The 18,505-nt window shown below is 44.1% G+C and overlaps 1 protein-coding gene across 2 annotated transcripts in view; it reads right to left on the minus strand.

Moving 5' to 3' along the window:
• Nucleotides 1–18,505, minus strand: part of LRP12 (LDL receptor related protein 12) — a 90,690-nt gene that overhangs the window by 26,979 nt on the left and 45,206 nt on the right. For both annotated transcript variants that reach the window (XM_077271059.1, XM_077271060.1), the window contains exon 3: nt 1,933–1,989. In XM_077271059.1, coding sequence (XP_077127174.1) covers nt 1,933–1,989 — 57 coding nt within the window. The remainder of the gene's footprint in view (nt 1–1,932; nt 1,990–18,505) is intronic.

Genomic DNA, 18,505 nt, shown 5'->3' on the forward strand with positions numbered 1-18,505 from the left:
TGCGGACAGACTGACATGTGCACAGACCCATTTACTTGACTGGGTGTACGTGTGCAAGTGTCTCCGGTACGTGTGGAAACTGTCACCATAAGTACTGGACACACCGACATGTGAAGGAGGCCTTACCTTAAGATGCAGAAGTCAAATCTCCTGTCAGAGTCCCTTTCAAGTCATATTTAACCCCTTAATGACATATGACGTGCAGTGACCGTCATAGGTCTCCTCCCCCTCTTTGATGACGGCTCTGGCGATGAGCCAGCACCTTTTCCAGCACAGCAGATGACAGCTGATCTAATCAGCTGACATGTTCCTCTAACAGCCGTGGGTGGAATCGCGATCCACCCGCAGCTGTTCACTAGTTAAATGCTGCTGTCAATTACTGACAATGGCATTTAACTTGCACAAAAAGGATGCGCGTCTTAGCTCCGCCCATCGGTACCAGTGTCCATCGGCACATGACTGCTAGTCCCCGATGGGTTGGCATGACAACCCAGAGTCTGCAGGAGACCCCAGTGGTTGTCATAGTTGGCAAGTTATAATTTCTGCTACACACAGCAGGTGTGTGTGTGTGTGTGTGTGTGTGTGTGTGTGTGTGTGTGTGTGTGTGTGTGTGTGTGTGTGTGTGTGTGTGTGTGTGTGTGTGTGTACATATATATTATTTATTAACTATACAAAGTTTGCCACATTCAAAATGAAACAAATTAAAAAAAAACAAAAAAACCCCCACACATTTGGTTTCGCCAAGTTCAGAATCTTGTCATGCAATATTGATTGCCGACATGAAAGCTAAACAATATGAGATTTTTAGGGGTCCAACACCCAGCATCCCCACTAATCAGCTGCTGTTCAAAAGAATAAAAGGTGTTCTGCAGTACCCAGCAGCTGCCACTACACCGTGAATGAAAATGCATTCTGCAGCTCCACTCCCTGAATTTACTTCTTGCAGGCACTGGATAACAGCTGATTGTGGTCCTACCGTGAATTGAACCACCACCAATCTTGAGGACTCTGGTTCTCCGGATTGCTGGGGGTCCTGTAGTCAAACTTGCATCTATCAGAAAGTTATCTTCCATCATAGGTTTTCACGCTTTCCTTTGGTTACTCCTCCTCTTCCAAAAGCCATAACTATGTCTCCATTGACATAACTTTAGGAGGGTGTTTTTTTTTTGTTTTTTTTTGCAGAATGGAGGTATAGTTTTGAACAACCTCAATTGACCAATGTACAGGAAAGTAAAGGAATTTTTTTTTCCCCAAAAAATGTGGTAAAGGGAAAAAAAAAAAAAAAAAAAAAAAAAAGTTTGTCTCTACTGTGTGCTTGGTAAAAATGAGCTGGGAACAAAACCAAATGTGTAGGCATCTCTTTTTTAATGGAATTTTTTGGCAAACTAAGTCACGATACCACATAAATAAAACAATTATAGTCACCCAGTCATGTAATAGGAACTAAATATGCATACAATAGACCACAGAAAAAAAAAAAGAATCCATTAAAAAAAGAGAGAAGCAAACAGAAGAGAGAAAAAAAAAAAAAAAAGTTTATTCGCTCTAGAATCCGTAACCAAGTGACGGCCGCTTTCCCTCCGCTCTTCCATCTCAGAGTACCCAACAATAATTTTCATTTCATGGAAATCACTGCATACAAATAGATTCCCAACAGCCAGCTAATGGCGGGTTTACGTAGGCAGGAAATTAGGCAGTCGATTTAGTTAAGTGAAATCTGCTCAGAGCAAGGCAGATGTCACTTTAATCTTTTCTGAATATTTTCAGAATTCAGCCACTTAATTTCTTACATTACATGCAGCAGTAAACTGGAAGCGAGCGGCTATTTATAGGAGAAACTGCTCGTGTTTTGGGCAAGTTGCACTTTTTTTTTTTCCCTTTTCTTTTGCCGGTACATACAACAAACTCCGGGCCTATTTTTTGATCACTTACCCAGTGGGAGCCCTGAAAGATGAACATTTTCCAGGTGCTCAGCATGGATGCCATATTCTAGAGAAGAAAAAAAAAGTGAAGGTTATTAATTTTATGCAGCACTAAGCATTACAATCAACTGGGAAAAGATCTGATTAGCCGGTTATGCGTTTACAAGAAAAGCTTGGCAACGAGAATTGTTCAGTTTGTCTGATTTTTCTCTTTATAGGTATATTTTTGAGCAAAATGTAAATTGTTCTTTTATTCTATAAACTACTGACAACATGTCTCTGAAGTTCCAAGCAATACATTTTGTATTTATTTTCAGAAAATGACAAATGGTCAAAATAACAAAAAAAAAGGTATTGCTTGCAGACCTCAAATAATGCAAAAAAAAAAAAAAACAAGTTCATAATCATTAACAAACAACAATACTAAGGTTTTAAGTCAGGAAGAGTTCAGAAATCAATATTTTGTGGAATAACCATGATTTTTAAATCACAGCTATCATGCGTCTTGGCATGCTTTCCACCAGTCTTTCACACTGCTTTTGGGTGACCTTATCCCCTTAACCCCCAGAGCTTTTTTCGGTTTTGCGTTTTCGCTCCCCTCCTTCCCAGAGCCATAGCTTTTTAATTTTTCTGTCAATATCGCCATATGAGGGCTTATTTTTTGCAGGACGAGTTGTACTTTTGAAGGACACCATTGGTTTTACGGTGAAAATGCAAAAAAGTGCAATCTCACACTTGTTTTTTTTGTTTGGCTTTTTGGCTAGGTTCACTAAATGCTAAAACTAACCTGCTATTATGATTGTCCAAGTCATTACGGGTTCATAGACACCAAACATGTCTAGGTTATTTTTTATATAAATGGTGAAGAAAAAACTCCAAACTTTTATTAGACAAAAAAAAAAAAAATTAATAATAGCACCATCTTCCATGACCCGTATCGTCTCCATTTTTCAGGATCTCTGGTCAGATGAGGGCTTATTTTTTGCGCGCTGAGCTGACATTTTGGTGCAGATATGATCTTTTGATTGCTCGTTATTGCATTTTAATGCCATGTCGTGGCGACCAAAAAAACGTAATTCTGGAGGTTTTAATTTTTTTCTCGCTACGCCGTTTAGCGATCAGGATAAATTTTTTTTTTTTAATTGATAGATTGGGCGATTCTGAATGCGGCGATACCAAATATGTGTAGGTTTGATTTTTTTTAATTGTTTTATTTTGAATGGGGTGAAAGGGGGGTGATTTAAACTTTTTTTTCCAACATTTTTTTTCTTTCGTCATGGGAGACTAGAAGCTGGCATAGCCTGATCGGCTCAGCTACATAGGTGGGATCATCAGATCGCTCCTATGTAGCAGAATTACTGCACTGCTATGAGCGCTGACCACACGGTGGTGCTCACAGCAATCTGGCATCAACAACCATAGAGGTCTTTAGGAGACCTCTGGTTGTTATGCCGATGCACCGATGACCCCTGATCACGTGACGGGGGTCAGCAGCGCACGCATTTCCGTCCGGAAGCGCTTGTTAAATGCCGCTGTAAGTGTTTGACAGCGGCATTTAACTAGTTAATAGGCGTGGGTGGATCACAATTCCACCTCCACCTATTGCAGGCACATGCCAGCTGATATGTCCTCGCTTTGATGCGGGCTCACCGCCGGAGCCCACCTCAAAGCAGGGGATCTGACCTCGTACGTACTATTCCTTCCAATGGCAGAAAGGGGTTATGCCACTTCTGGTACAAAAATGTAATCAGTTCTTTGTTTGATGGCTTGTGACTATCCATCTTCCTCTTGATTATATTCCAGAAGTTTTCAATGGGGTTCAGGTCTGGAGATTGGGCTGCCCATGACAGGGATTTGATGTGGTGGTCCTTCATCCACACCTTGATTGACCTAGCTGTGTGGCATGACGCATTGTCCTGCTGGAAAAAACAGTCCTCAGAGTTGGGGAACATTGCCTGAGCAGAAGGAATCAACTGTTTTTCCAGGATAACCTTGTACGTGGCTTGATTCATACGTCCCCATGTCATTTTTGTTTTTTTGAGGCCCCCCATTTTAATAGCCAGGAAAGGCTAAGTATACAATTGTGAGCCGATATTAATAGCCTGGGAAGCTCCATGGATATTACCCCCTTCCCAGGATATAAACATCTGCCCCCAGTCGCTGGCGTTCCCTCTGCTGGTTGTGAAAATAGGGCGTTGGGCTCCCGCACATTTTCCCATAAAATTATCTTTTTTTAATTATATGTCCAGTAATTTGCACACACACTGTACTAATTGTATTTGTCACTGACATCTATATATCTACCCATTCTATATGTATTTACTGTATATAATCCATCTCTGCTACCCCATCGGCTCCTGCAGTGATTTTACAGAAGATGCAGGATGAATATATATATATATATATATATATATATATATATATATATATATATATATATATATATATATATATATATATATATATATATATATATATATATATATAGATATAGCACTCCAAGTCCTCTTCAGGGTGAAAAATGTGAAGTTTATTCAGCCCACATCTCTGTGCGACGTTTCGGCTCACACTGAGCCTTTTTTGGGCTGAATAAACTTCACATTTTTCACCCTGAAGAGGACTTGGAGTGCTGCCTTCTTTTTCTAATTTTGTATGCAAGTTGGGTAGATGAGTGGACCATTCTACCCAGGAGGCTGGGCACCCATTGGTGAGCATTGTGCTGTTCCAATTTTTTCATCCATCCATCCATCTACACACACACACATACACACATACATACATACATACATACACACATACACACATACACACATACATACATACATACATACATACATACATACATACATACATACATACATACATACATACATACATACATACATACATACATACATACATACATACACACATATATACATACACTAGATGGTGGTCTAACGCATCGGGTATCCAAGTATGTATGACCCATCACAGCCCACGCAGTACCCAACACTGCCCACGCAGTACATAGCAGTGTGGGCACCACATCCCTGTTAAAAAAAAATAATTAAAATTAAAAATAGTTATATACTCACCCTCCGTCGTCCACTGAAGCTGTCCCGACGCGCGCGATGCTGCCGCCAGCTTCTGTTCCCAGAGATGCACTGCAAAATTACCCAGATGACTTAGCGGTCTCGCGAGACCGCTAAGTCATCTGGGTAATTTTGCAATGCATCTCTGGGATCGGAAGCTGGCGGCAGCATTGTGCGCATCGGTGGACGTCGGAAGGTGAGAATAGCTTTTTTAATTATTTTTAACATTATATCTTTTTACTATTGATGCTGCATAGGCAGCATCAATGTAAAAAGTTGGTCCGGGATGGGGCGACACACTGGCGCTGACTAAAGGGGAGTAGGGAGGGGGCACTGACTGGAGGAGAGTAGGGAGGGGTCAATTTGCGGCCGGATTAAGCGTGTCGCTGACCAATCGGCGACGAGGAATTTCCATTACGGAAGTTGCAGACAGACAAACAGATGGAAGTACCCCTTAGACAATTAGATTATATATAACGTATATACTCGAATATAAGCTGAGAATTTCAGCCCATTTTTTTAGGCTGAAATTGCCCCTCTTAGCTTATACTCGAGTCATTCCCAGGGGTCGGCAGGGGTGGGGGAGCGGCAGCTGTCTAATACTCACCTGCTCCTGCGCGCGGTCCCTGGTTCTCCGGGCGCTGACAGCTTCTTCCTGTAGTGAGCGGTCACATGGTACCGCTCATTACAGTAATAAATATGGACTCCACTCCCACAGGGGTGGAGCCGCATATTCATTACTGTAATGAGCGGTACCATGTGACCGCTCACTACAGGAAGAAGCTACTGGCGCCAGGGAACAGACGTGCAGAGACCGCGCCAGGAGCAGGTGAGTATAACGCAGTGCGCGATATTCACCTGCTCCCCGTTCCACAGTCGGCGCCGCTGTGTCTTCGGCGTCCTCTGCAGTGACGCTCAGGTCAGAGGGCGCGATGACGCAATTAGTGCGCGCCACGCTCTGGCCTGAACAGTCAGTGCAGAGGACGGGGAAGACACAGCGGCGGTGGAACGGGAAAGGTGAGTATAGCAAGTGCCGGGGGCCTGAAAGGTGAGTATGCATTTTTTTTTAATCGTAGCAACAGCATATGGGGCAAATGTCTGTATGGAGCATCTTATGGGGCCATGTGCAGCATTATATGGGGCAATTATCTGTATGGAGCATCTTATGGGGCCTTGTGAAGCATTGTATGGGGCAACTGTCTGTATGGAGCATCTTATGGGGTCACCATACATACATACATATATACATCAATCAAAGAAGCTTTATTGGCAGGACCAAATAAACATCAGTTTTGCCAAAGCACAAGTACAATAGGGAATAGGGAGCAGGGACTGTGGGGATGATGGGTGAGGACTGCGGGGACGATGGATAGGGACTGTGGGAACGATGGATGGGGTGCAGGGTGGGGGTAAGGAAGTCCATGGCATATCATGGTTGTCTTTCTCGCAGTCTATGGCAAGCGCTCACATACTGGGCTACTATCTCCACCGCGCTCTCTTCTTCCCCCAGCAGGATATAGGTTTTCTCTTCCTCCTTCATGGAGCTGAAATCCGGGAAGAGATCGGAGAGTCTCCTGAAGTGAGTGTCCCTCACTGCTGAGTATTTGGGACAGTGTAGCAGGAAGTGGGTCTCATCCTCCAGGGTCTCCAGGTCACAGTGTAGGCACAGTCTGTCTTCTCTGGGCTTGTAGCTCTGTCTGTGCCGGCCGACCTCGATGGCCAGATTGTGGGCGCTGAGTCTATACCGGCTCAGGATCTGGCGATCTCTGGGATCTGAGAGTTTCTCCAGATATGGGGCCAGTCTGTAGTCTCTCTGTAGACTCTGGTACACGGTCAGTTTCTGTGAGCTGCCGATTTCGTTCCTCCAGACACTGACGTACCTCTCCTGCCCCTCCTCTACCATCTTCCTGATTGTGGCTTTTGTCGAGTTGTTTTGGTTGACGGTTCGGGCAGGTTGGGTTTGGGTGAGCTGTTCCGGGGATCCTGGTTTGTGGGGACCACCTATATGTAGCATGGCTTTATGGTGATGGGAGCTTGGGTTGCTACTCTGTAGGTGAGCCTGAAAGGACAGCACCCTCTTCAGGACAGCTAGGTGCAGTGGGAATCTGCCCAGCTCAGCTCGGCAGGCATTGTTGGTGGTGCTCCGATGGACCTGAAGAAGGTGTTTACAGAATTCCAGGTGGAATATTTCTGTTGGACTGGAATCCCACTTTGACCAGTCTGGGTATGTGTGAGGGCCCCAGACTTCACTGCCGTATAGGATGATTGGGGTGATTATGGCATCGAAGATTTTTAGCCAGACACTCACTGGTGGCTTCAGATGGTAGAGCTTCCTTCGGATGGCATAGAAGGTTTTGCAGGCCTTGTCTTTCAGTATCTCTATGGCTTGTTTGAAGCTCCCTGACTGGTGAATTTCCAGGCCCAGGTAGGTATATTTGTCCGTTTCTGTAAGAGCGCAGTTGTTTAGCATGAATGGAAGATGCTGGTTCGGTCTTGGCTTTCTCTTCTGGAACACCATGATGTTGGTTTTCTTTGCATTGATCTGTAGTGCCCACGTGGAGCTGAATTTCTCCAGGATTTTCAGGTTGTCTTGGAGACCTTTCTCAGTTGGTGACAGCAGCAATAGGTCATCTGCAATCTGCATACAGCAAGAATTTCACCTGGGCATTATGGAGTGTGAGACCTGGTGCTGTGGAAGATTCCAGAGTGGTGGCCAGCTCATTGATGTAGATATTGAAGAGCATTGGGCTTAGGGTGCAGCCCTGTCTAACTCCGCGGCTCTACTGGAAATCAGCCGTTCTTCTACCGTTCACACTCACACTGCAGCGGTTCTCGGTGTAGGAGCTTTTGATGACATCGTAGGTCTTTCCTCCTATTCCACTCTCCAGCAGTTTCAGTAACAGGCCTGGGTGCCACACTGAGTCAAAAGCCTTTCTGAAATCCACAAAACAAGCGTATATCTTCCCGTGCTTAGTGTTGTGGACGTGGCGCTGAATGAGGCTGTGCAGGGTGTAGATGTGGTCGGTAGTGCGATGGTTTGGCATGAACCCTGCTTAGCTTTTGCTGAGGACTTTATGCTCGGTGAGGAAATTAAGGATCCTTTTGTTCAGGATGCTATTGAACAGTTTCCCCAGGTTGCTGCTGACACATATGCCTCTGTAGTTGGCAGGGTCGTACCTGTCCCCACTCTTGTGGATGGGTGTGATGAGGCCTTGATTCCAGGTACGAGGAAAGTAGCCAGCACTCAGCACAATATTGAACAATTTGACCATTGCTGCATGTATTTCTGGTGGGCTGTACTTCAGCATTTCTGGTGGGATTCCATCTGGGCCACTGGCTTTTCTACACGTTATGGAAGATATTCTCTCTGTAACTTCCTGAAGTGTGATTGGTGTATCCAGTGGGTTTTGGAAATGTTTGGCTTTTTCCTCCATAGCTTTTAGTTTTTCCGTTATGTTTTTCTGTTCTTGGTTTAGTTCTTCCTTCGGGATGTCTTTGTAGAGGTCTCTGAAGTACTGAAGCCAGATATTGCCATTTTGGATATGGATGATGTTCTTCTTGTTTTTTGTGCCCATGTGGTTCCATAGTTCCCAGAAGGAGTTGTCCTGGAGGGCGTCTTCCAGTTGGTTAAGTTTGGTGGAGATGTAACTTTGTTTCTTCCTCTTGAGGATGGTTTTGTATTGCCTTTGTATGGTGTCATAGGCATCCCTCAGACCCGGATGGTTGGGGTCTCTGTGTTTCTTGTTTGAGGCTGTTCTCAGGGTCTTCCGTATGGTTTTACATTCTCTGTCAAACCAACCATTGGTCTGTTTTTCTTTTGGCCTTTTATAGTTGACTTTTTTCAGGTCGGACAGTTCGGCCATGGTGTAGAATATATCGTTGAGGTCTTTTGTAGCTTGGTTCACTCCTTCTGGGTTAGGCTTGTACTCGTAGATGTAGAAGTGGTGGAGCATCCCCTGTATTGTGTCTGCTGGGAGCCTCTTGATATTTTATTGCGGACGTCTTGGACCATTTATAGGATGGAGGCAGGTTGAAGAGGCCGCTCTGCTGAGGCTTTTGTGCCGATGGTTTCTCTGTAGATTTTATGTACAGAAGAAGTTGGCTGTGATCTGACAGGTGCGTTTGTGGGGTGACTATGAAGCCGCAGATATTTTCCATGTCCATATCTGTAATGGCGTAGTCTACTACACTCCTTCCTACATGGGAGTTTAATGTGTATCTTCCTAGGGAGTCTCCCTTGGTGCGACCATTAAGAATATGAAGTCCTAAACTTCTACATAGGTTCAAGATCTTTTTGCCACTTTTGTTGACTGTACTGTCGTAGCTGTTTCTCTCCATGTGTTCTGAGTCATGGCTGTCAGTCTCTGCACCAAGAATGTAGGTGTTTCCATCCGTGGTCAGAAAGTCTTTTTCTCTCCCAGTTCTAGCGTTGAGGTCTCCGATGATGAGAACTTTGCCCAGGGCCTGAAAATGGGCAGCTTCTCCTTGTAAGATCTCAAAGCTCTCTGGATTGAAGTAGGGTGACTCTGGTGGTGGTATATAGATGGCGCAGACATAGCAATCAGACTGAGCGGGGAGGATGGAGCTGCCGATTTTAAACCATATGTGGCTGTCTCCTCTCTTCACCGGTTTGATGTACTGGTGGAGCTCTTCTTTATGCCAGATCAATATTCCTCCTGAGCAGCGGCCCTGTTTAATGTTCTTATTTTTTTAGGGCAGGGACACAGATTTCCCTGTATCCGATGGGCACCAGGGATTCATTTTCGGCCCTGGTCCATGTTTCTAGGAGAATCTGAATGTCTATGTTTTGCAGGTTTTGTATAAAATCTGGGTCATTTGTTTTACATCCAAACACCGAGGTGTTCAGGCCTTGGATGTTCCAGCTGCTAATTTTAAGTGAAGTCATTTATTTTTAATATATCACTTGTGTGTGTGTATACCTTGTAATGAGTGTGGCTGTGTGGGACACACCGGATCGGTTTAGTAATGATGTTCCATCCAGTCACATTAGTTTCCTGCACAATGTGTTGAGCAGAGTCCTTATCTCCTCCATGTCTCTGCTCTGTATATCTCTGCTCTGGATGCCTCTGTTTTGTAGGTCTCTGTGCGAGTTCGGTGGTTTCCTCCATGGTGGTCTCTTCCTCTGATGGTCAGATTTTGGGTGAGGGTGTTTGTTTCCAGGTTCCTTAGATATAGTTGTGGCTTCCTGCCTTTGCATTGTTGAGGGTCTTTTCATGAGATTGTGGTTGGTGTTGGATTCAGGCCTAGGGTCCCTGTTCAGTACAATGTCCTTCAGCTCTTTGGCCAGAAGGCTGACCCCTAGTTTATTCAAGTGCTTGCTGTCATACAGGTGATGGTGATTTATGGAGGGGTGTTGTGCCAGAATCACTCCTGGCACAGATTTCATTCTTGCAGTTAGGTCCGTGTTGATGTTCTGGATGGTGTGGCTGGATATATCCTTTCTTGGGAGCAGAGATGACAGAATGATTTTGCTCTCAGGGAATTTTAGTTGTGCCGTCCTTGCTAGTTGGGTCAGTTGTCCTGATATCTGCTGGTGCTGGTCTGGCAGATTGTTTGTGCCGGTGTGTATAATGATATGGTTTGGGTTGGTAAACCGTGGATTATTGATGACCGCTGTCACCTGCTCAATAGTTGCACAGCGGATTTTATTGACCCTTTTTCCTGGGAATAGCCGCCGTGTATTCAGGTATTTCCCATTTGAGTCCATTATGAGGACGGTATCAGGACTTTGTGATGTTGTGGATGGGTGATGTGGCTGCTGATGGGGGTCTGTGCTGGAGATTGTGCTGGTAGCAGGTTCTCTTCTCTCTTCTGTGGGTCTTATTTCTGTCTCCCTTTTATTAGACTCAGGTTCTTCAATATTGGGTTTATTAGGCCTCTCAGCCTCCTGGCCAGTGGAGGTCATGTCCTCTGCACTCCTCATATCCATGGCCCCCTCCTGGCTCACATGTCCAGGGGTCGGTGGTTTCAGCTTTTCTATCTCCTGCCTCAGTCTGGCATTTTCCTGCTGCAGTTCACACATTGCGGCTCTTATTTCCTGCAGAGCCGACCTGTATTCACATTTCAGTTTGTTTATCTCATTAATTGCTGGGTCATTAGCATTTCTGTCACCAGTGTTTCTCAGATATTCCTCCTTAAACTGTACAAAGTCTCTTTCTAGTTGAGATAGACAGTCTCTGAGGGTCTGGGGTGAGGGGTGTGAAGCATTGGGGGCAGTGGTGTCTCTGGAGGTCTCCGTAGTGCTGCAGACACCAGACCTGGCTGGGGTTTGTTGTACTTTGTGAGTTTGGGCCTGGAGTTTAATATCAGGGAATCTGTCTTCAAATTGCTCCAGATTGTCCTCAGTCCCTTGTACCAGGACGGTGCCATTGTTATACAGAGTGATGGTAAGTGAGCTGCACTCGTCATCTTCATGGTTTCTGACTCTGATCTGTCGGCCATTATTGATATCGGACTTGGTTGTATATTTATAATGTTTGCACAGGGCGGTTTGCCAGGCCAGGAGATGTTCAGTGAAGAATAACACATTGGTTTTTCTTTTATCTTCCTCACTAGATGTAAAGTCAGCATAGAGGGTCTCTGGGTTGTCTCTAATTGTGGCAGTTTTTATGGCTTTCTTTGCTTGAATGCTCTTCTGCCCTTCTGACCCCCTGCTGGCTTGTGTACCCGGCTCTCTGCTATCTGCATTTACTTTGTTCTGCTTGTTTTGATCCAAATTTACATTTTCCATTTTTAGAATTCTAATCCTTAATTCTGATAGTTGTAAGTTCTAGCAAGTCTACGAGTGTGGTGTGGTGAGGCTGAGGATGGTCCTACCTGAGGGTGCTGTCCTCTGGATGTCAGACCTGGTGCTGTCTGCTGTCTGTCCGCCAGGAGATTCTTGTTTTGTCCTTTAAAACTTATTTTTCCTCCTTTTTCATAAAGATCTTTAGTCCGGCTCAGTCCAGCTCACTTCTGTAATCCACAGGGATGAATTTATCCAGGTTGTGTCCTAAAGTTTCCTCATTACGAGGTATAAAGTGATGAAAGTTCAGGAGCTCATGTTCAGTGCTGCTTACTCCTGGCATGATGATATCAGAATATTATATATATATATATATATATATATATATATATATATATATATATATATATATATATATATATATATATATATATATATATATATATATATACATACACATACATACATACATACATACATACATACATACATACACACACATATATACATACATACATATTAGTGAGGCTGTGGCCTCTGATACAGCTAGGGGGCGCTGTTTGTTCTCCCCAGAATGTGCATACAGACGGTTGAAGTCCATAGGTGTGCATGAGAGTCATGGATTTCCGGTCCGGGTTTTCCAGGTGGCTGAAGGCCACAGGTTTGTGTGTGATTAAAAGCCCTGCAGTAAGGGGTATGGGTGTGTCAGGCCGTGTCAGGTGTCTGGCCAGGTGAGGCCAAGTGTGCGAGGTGCACGTCAGTGTCAGTCTGGTGTGTGCTGGTCTGCAGAGTGCATGGAGGCCAGCAGAGCCAGCACCCAGGGCAGCTGAATAGCCTGGCACCCGCAGCGTACACAGAGATGCAAGTCGTCCATGGTACTGGTCTTGGATGTGGATAGTCCTGTGCCCGGAGGTGGATGTTCTGTGCTCGGATGTGGATAGTCCTGTGCCCGGATGTGGACAGTCCTGTGCCTGGAGGTGGATGTTCTGTGCCCGAAAGAGGACTAGCATGTGCAACGATTGCAAACAGGTGGATATGGTGCCCGGCTGCTATTCGGAGGATATCCTGAACTGTGTACGACTGTGTGAGTAAAGAGTCTGTAAAGAGACTGTGATACAGCGATGCAGGACACCCACAAGAACTAGTCAGAGAAGGGCTGGCGTGTGTAGTGTCTGCAACATATGAGGCTGTGTGTACGGAGACGTATAGAGACTGTGAGATGGCGTGCGGTCGCCCAGGGAAACTGGACAAGGGAAGTCTGGCCTGTTCAGGGACCGCAAAATCTAAAGCCATGTGAAATGGATTGCATTGAACTGGTGTAAAATGATCACTGAAGTTATATGCATTTATGTGCACTGGACTTTAATGCTGTGAAGAAACACATTAAAAGAGACCTTTGTGTTTGAATTTCTGGGTCACTGCATACGATGCTACTACAGCTTTACTATATATATATATATATATATATATATATATATATATATATATATATACACATACATACATACATACACACAGTATTATATATCTATATATCTCTGACATCTATGTATTGTATGTGTACATTTCTATTGTAACTTGTCAGTGTGATTTTACTGTATGCAGTATATGAATTAACGGCTCTTCAAAAGGACACCGGTGCGTAAAAAAAACAGACAGCACTCGCATGGTACGAGTGCTGTGCATTTTTTTTCTCGCATCCATTGACTTGCATTGGTGAGTCTCGTCCGAGATACGCAGCAAATTGAGATGTAACTCATTGAATAACATTGGTCTGAGCGCAATCCGATTTTTTTTTTTTTTATCTGATTGCACTCACCCATATGTGAGAAAAATGGACATGTGCCCCAAGTGTTATCCACAGAAAAACTCAGGCAAGACAGCTGACCCCACAATTGTGTACAAGGAACATAATTAAAAAGGGAAAAAAAAATATACAGAAAAATAAAACCAGAAAAACTTGAAATATCAGTGACACAATCCCTTAAAACATTAATGAAGCCATATTTGAGACTCCATGCCTGACGGAGGAATACAAGAGGACATGTTGCCAGCCGTACCTGGTGGGATATTAATGGCTTTGTAGCACACGAGCGCTGCCGCTGACCCATTTTATGATGAGAGCCAGCATATATATTAAATGCGAAACACATTGATCTTCAGGGAAATATTGTTTCAGGCAGCTTGTCCCGGCATGTTTGCAGTAAATTATCGATCTTATACTCAGACATGTGCATGTAAGCACAAGTGTAATATTTCAGCTTATTTCACTCCAAAGATGGAATGGAGAAAGTAAGCCAGGAGGTCAAGAGGCCGGATGTAGAGATACAGATTTACAGATTATACTTCAAAAATATTTAGAATTGTGCGTCCTCTGTGGTCCAAGATATACATCTTTCCTATATCAGATTATACTTGAGTCTGAAGGTACAAAATGTACAAAACAGAGTTGTGTGTACAACACTAAGCAGATGCCAAATAAATATAAAAAAAAAAAAAAAAAAAAAAAGCAGCAGGATTGTAAAAGCAAAATTAGTTGTATGAATAACTGCACAGAGGCTTCTACAGAATAAATTGAATATGTCCCATAACTCATGTAACGAGCCACAGAAAATCATGCAAATATTCCTCTCGGAATATAATCTACATAAACTAGGTAAGTAAAGACGTAGTGTTGCTTATGATGTACTCTGTTCACATCTCCAGAAAAAAACAAAAGCGGATCCTTCTACACCTATCAGACATTAGATGGAGCCAGATAACAGTGTTGTCACCTATTACTGTAAGTAATTATGTGGCAGCATTTGTATTTTAGGGGTAATTTCATTATATGGGCAAAGTTCACAGTATATCCTAATTCTCACTTTTTCAAAACAATGGGGGTGGCTGAAATCACTACTAAGGCTATGTGCACATATTCAGGTTTTTTTGCGTTTTTTTTCGTGTTTTTTCACGATAAAAACGCATAAAAACAACGCATACATACCCATCCTATCATTTAGAATGCATTCTGCAATTCTTGTGCACATGATGGTTTTTGCGGTGAAAAAACGCATCGCGGTAAAAAAAAGCAGCATGTTCATTAATTTTGCGGATTTTTCGCGTTTTTCCCGCTATTTAATGCATTGGGGAAAAAAACGCATAAAAAAAAACGCATAAAAAACAGCATGCGGATTTCTGGCAGAAATGTCCGTTTTTTTGTCAGGAAATTTCTGCAAGAAATCCTGAACGTGTGCACGTACCCTAAAAGACAAGCCCAGCCATGTAATTAGTGAACAGGCGTCCATCCTCCGGGCACATTCCTTTTAAGCTTATTCTTTGGATAGGGGAAAAAAAATAAAGTTTAAATAGTAACCGTTGTTTTAAGTTGTATTTCATAAAATCGATAGTACACATGAAGTTTGTGATCTAGCTCAAATAAATGGCTTTTTTTCCCTGCTAGAACGGAATCATTTTCAGAATTCTAAATTCTTTTGTAAAATCTGTATTCGCTGCAGACAGAATGTTACAGGGTTGGAGGTCTTCAGTGGCTTCTGATCAGATCCTCTCGGTAAGGTAACATTTTGTCTTCACTGAATACAGATTTTACCCCAGATTTGAGAATATGGAAAGTGCATGATTTGTCCCGGTGGAGAAAGCAGCAGATTTCTCTGTTGTAAAACCACTTGAAAACCATAAGACAAATCTTTAACTTGGTCCTCAAAACTGTAACCAGTTCCACTAAAACTTCCGATCCTCAAAGGGAACACATGGGGGAAAGGTGAGGGAGGAGAGGCTTGTTGAGCAGTATAAAATCCTACTAAGCTGGTTTTCCCTAAGGGGCAGGGCCGGACTGGCCATCGGGCAGTTCTGGCAAATGCCAGAAGGGCCGATGGCAGTAGTGGGCCGCTCGAGTGTGCCGCTGTCGGCACACTCCCCACGCTGTCGCGGCACACTCCCGGCCCCGCATTCAACTATACCGGCGTCATAGACGCCGGTACAGTTGAATGCAATGATGGAGGAGAGAGCGTCTGCTGACGCCCCCTCTCCCATCATTCCCCGCTCTGCCTGCCGCTGACACTGCGGGTGCGCGATGACGTCATATCATCGCGCACCTGCAGTGTGACCGGGCGGGAAGACTGCAGCTGCTGAGGTCGGAGCCAGGAGCAGCGCGGGACACGAGGAGAGAGGTGAGTAGAGTGTTTGGTTTTTTTTATCAATGAGTGATGACTGCCTGCCTGCATTACATTCTATGGGGGCTGCCTGCCTGCATTACATTCTATGGGGGCTGCCTGCCTGCATTACATTCTATGGGGCCTGTGCTGCATTACATTCTATGGGGCTGGCTGCATTACATTCTATGGGGCTGTGCTGCATTATATTCTATGGGGGTTGTGCTGCATTATATTCTATGGGGGCTGTGCTGCATTACATTCTATGGGGGCTGTGCTGCATTACATTCTATGGGGGCTGTGCTGCATTACATTCTATGGGGGCTGTGCTGCATTACATTCTATGGGGGCTGTGCTGCATTACATTCTATGGGGGCTGTGCTGCATTACATTCTATGGGGGCTGTGCTGCATTACATTCTATGGGGGCTGTGCTGCATTACATTCTATGGGGGCTGTGCTGCATTACATTCTATGGGGGCTGTGCTGCATTACATTCTATGGGGGCTGTGCTGCATTACATTCTATGGGGGCTGTGCTGCATTACATTCTATGGGGGCTGTGCTGCATTACATTCTATGGGGGCTGTGCTGCATTACATTCTATGGGGGCTGTGCTGCATTACATTCTATGGGGGCTGTGCTGCATTACATTCTATGGGGGCTGTGCTGCATTACATTCTATGGGGGCTGTGCTGCATTACATTCTATGGGGGCTGTGCTGTATTACATTCTATGGGGGCTGTGCTGCATTACATTCTATGGGGGCTGTGCTGCATTACATTCTATGGGGGCTGTGCTGCATTACATTCTATGGGGGCTGTGCTGCATTACATTCTATGGGGGCTGTGCTGCATTACATTCTATGGGGGCTGTGCTGTATTATAGTCTATGGGGGCTGTGCTGTATTACATTCTATGGGGACTGAGCTGTAATGCTGGATACAGCTGTAATTATATGTTATATAGTTGTGTTACACTCCCCTCACTTCTTGTAGCCTACAAGTGTACAAAGATATTATACAGTCACCATGTGACAAGTGGGCCCGTGTGACTTCAAATGCCAGGGCTGAATTTTAGTCCCAGTCCGGCCCTGCTAAGGGGAAAAAAAAAAGATCAGTTTTCCAACCAGCATTTTATAAAAACTCGATTAGAGTTTCGCCATAATGGTAGGAGTGTGCTCGCGATATCCATTTCAGAAGCTCAGAAACCCACCTGAAAAAGCGAAGGTGCCACAATTTTTTTTTTTAATTAAGTGGTTATATAAATCAATTATTTTTAATACAATTTTCTTCCTTAACTTTTTTGCAGTCATTTGCTGGTGTGTAACGACACTTGCACACCTCAAATACGGCAGCCCCTGTACCTAGGAGTCTGCGATTGCTGTCCGACTATCTCCTACGTTGTGGCTGCCTCCTGCGGTCACACGAGCACGCCTTAAAATGTCTTGCTGTTCACATGTTAAGGTTTTTCTTTTAGCGTTTCAGGCTTCAAAAGGCTTGAAGAATCTAAAAGAAGTGACCTGATAATGGTTCAAAAGTCTATATATACACGGAATGGGACGGGGCGAGGGTTAGGACAACCACAAGTCAGTGCAAAGAAAAATGCTTCAATAGTCAAAACAACGCCACCGTTTGGTTGAGGAGTCTTCCGTTTCAAAGACTCAGCAGTTATGTCGGCATCTAAAAGACTCAATGTGCACATAACCCAAGACCAAAAATAAATAAGAAATACTTGGCACTCTGGAGATCTTATTTGCAAGATTAGAAATTCATTTTATTCGGTACATCCAGCTCAACATTTAAACGTTTTCGGTCTATACAAAAAGACCTTCATCAGAAACAGTTGTGAGTACTGGAGACCACAGTAACCCAAGACCGTCAGAACAATAGCTGTCACCAGGAAGTTTGTAGGGGTTACCTCAAGGACATTTTTCCAGGTTGTCCCCATGGTAAAGTGGAATTATTGCTCTTAACAAGTCGCTCAAGACTATAGCAAACCAAATGGTACAACTAGTCCCAACACAACCAGTAGTTATTTTCACATACCAAACTATTCTGTAGAGTCCCATAACCATAGATGATCATTGGACACTTTTTGGCACGCTGCAAACAGTTGACAATATGCCGACAGCGGTCGTTCCCAACAGGCAATGTTCATGCTGCCGTTAATGCATAAACATAGGGCAGCACAGATATACTCATGTCATCACAACAATGATGGTAACACAACAACCCTTACTATGAGTCAATGGGATCCTACATACAATGGATCCGGCGTTGTGCCGTGGCTTCAGCTAGGATATGTTCTCACCGGAGACGTGATATATTCACAATTTATATCCTGCGACACAAATATTGCTTTTTTTTATCTACCTTTTACTTACTTGCAGGCAGATCTGTCATACCAAGACGCTCTAATGAAGAGGGACCTTGAAGAAAATGGCTTTACGGAAGCAAGAAACAACTAGAACGACACGAGAGAAGCTGGAATTCTGAGTGGGTTTAATTCAATGTGCGGATTCCTCAGGTGCGCGCTACTACAACATACGGCTTGTCCGCCCCAGGGCTGCTGCATTTTTAAACATCTAGCTTATAAAAGGAATATGGCATATAG

This window comes from Ranitomeya variabilis, chromosome 6 (genome assembly GCF_051348905.1).
Source record: "Ranitomeya variabilis isolate aRanVar5 chromosome 6, aRanVar5.hap1, whole genome shotgun sequence".
NCBI lineage: Eukaryota > Metazoa > Chordata > Amphibia > Anura > Dendrobatidae > Ranitomeya > Ranitomeya variabilis.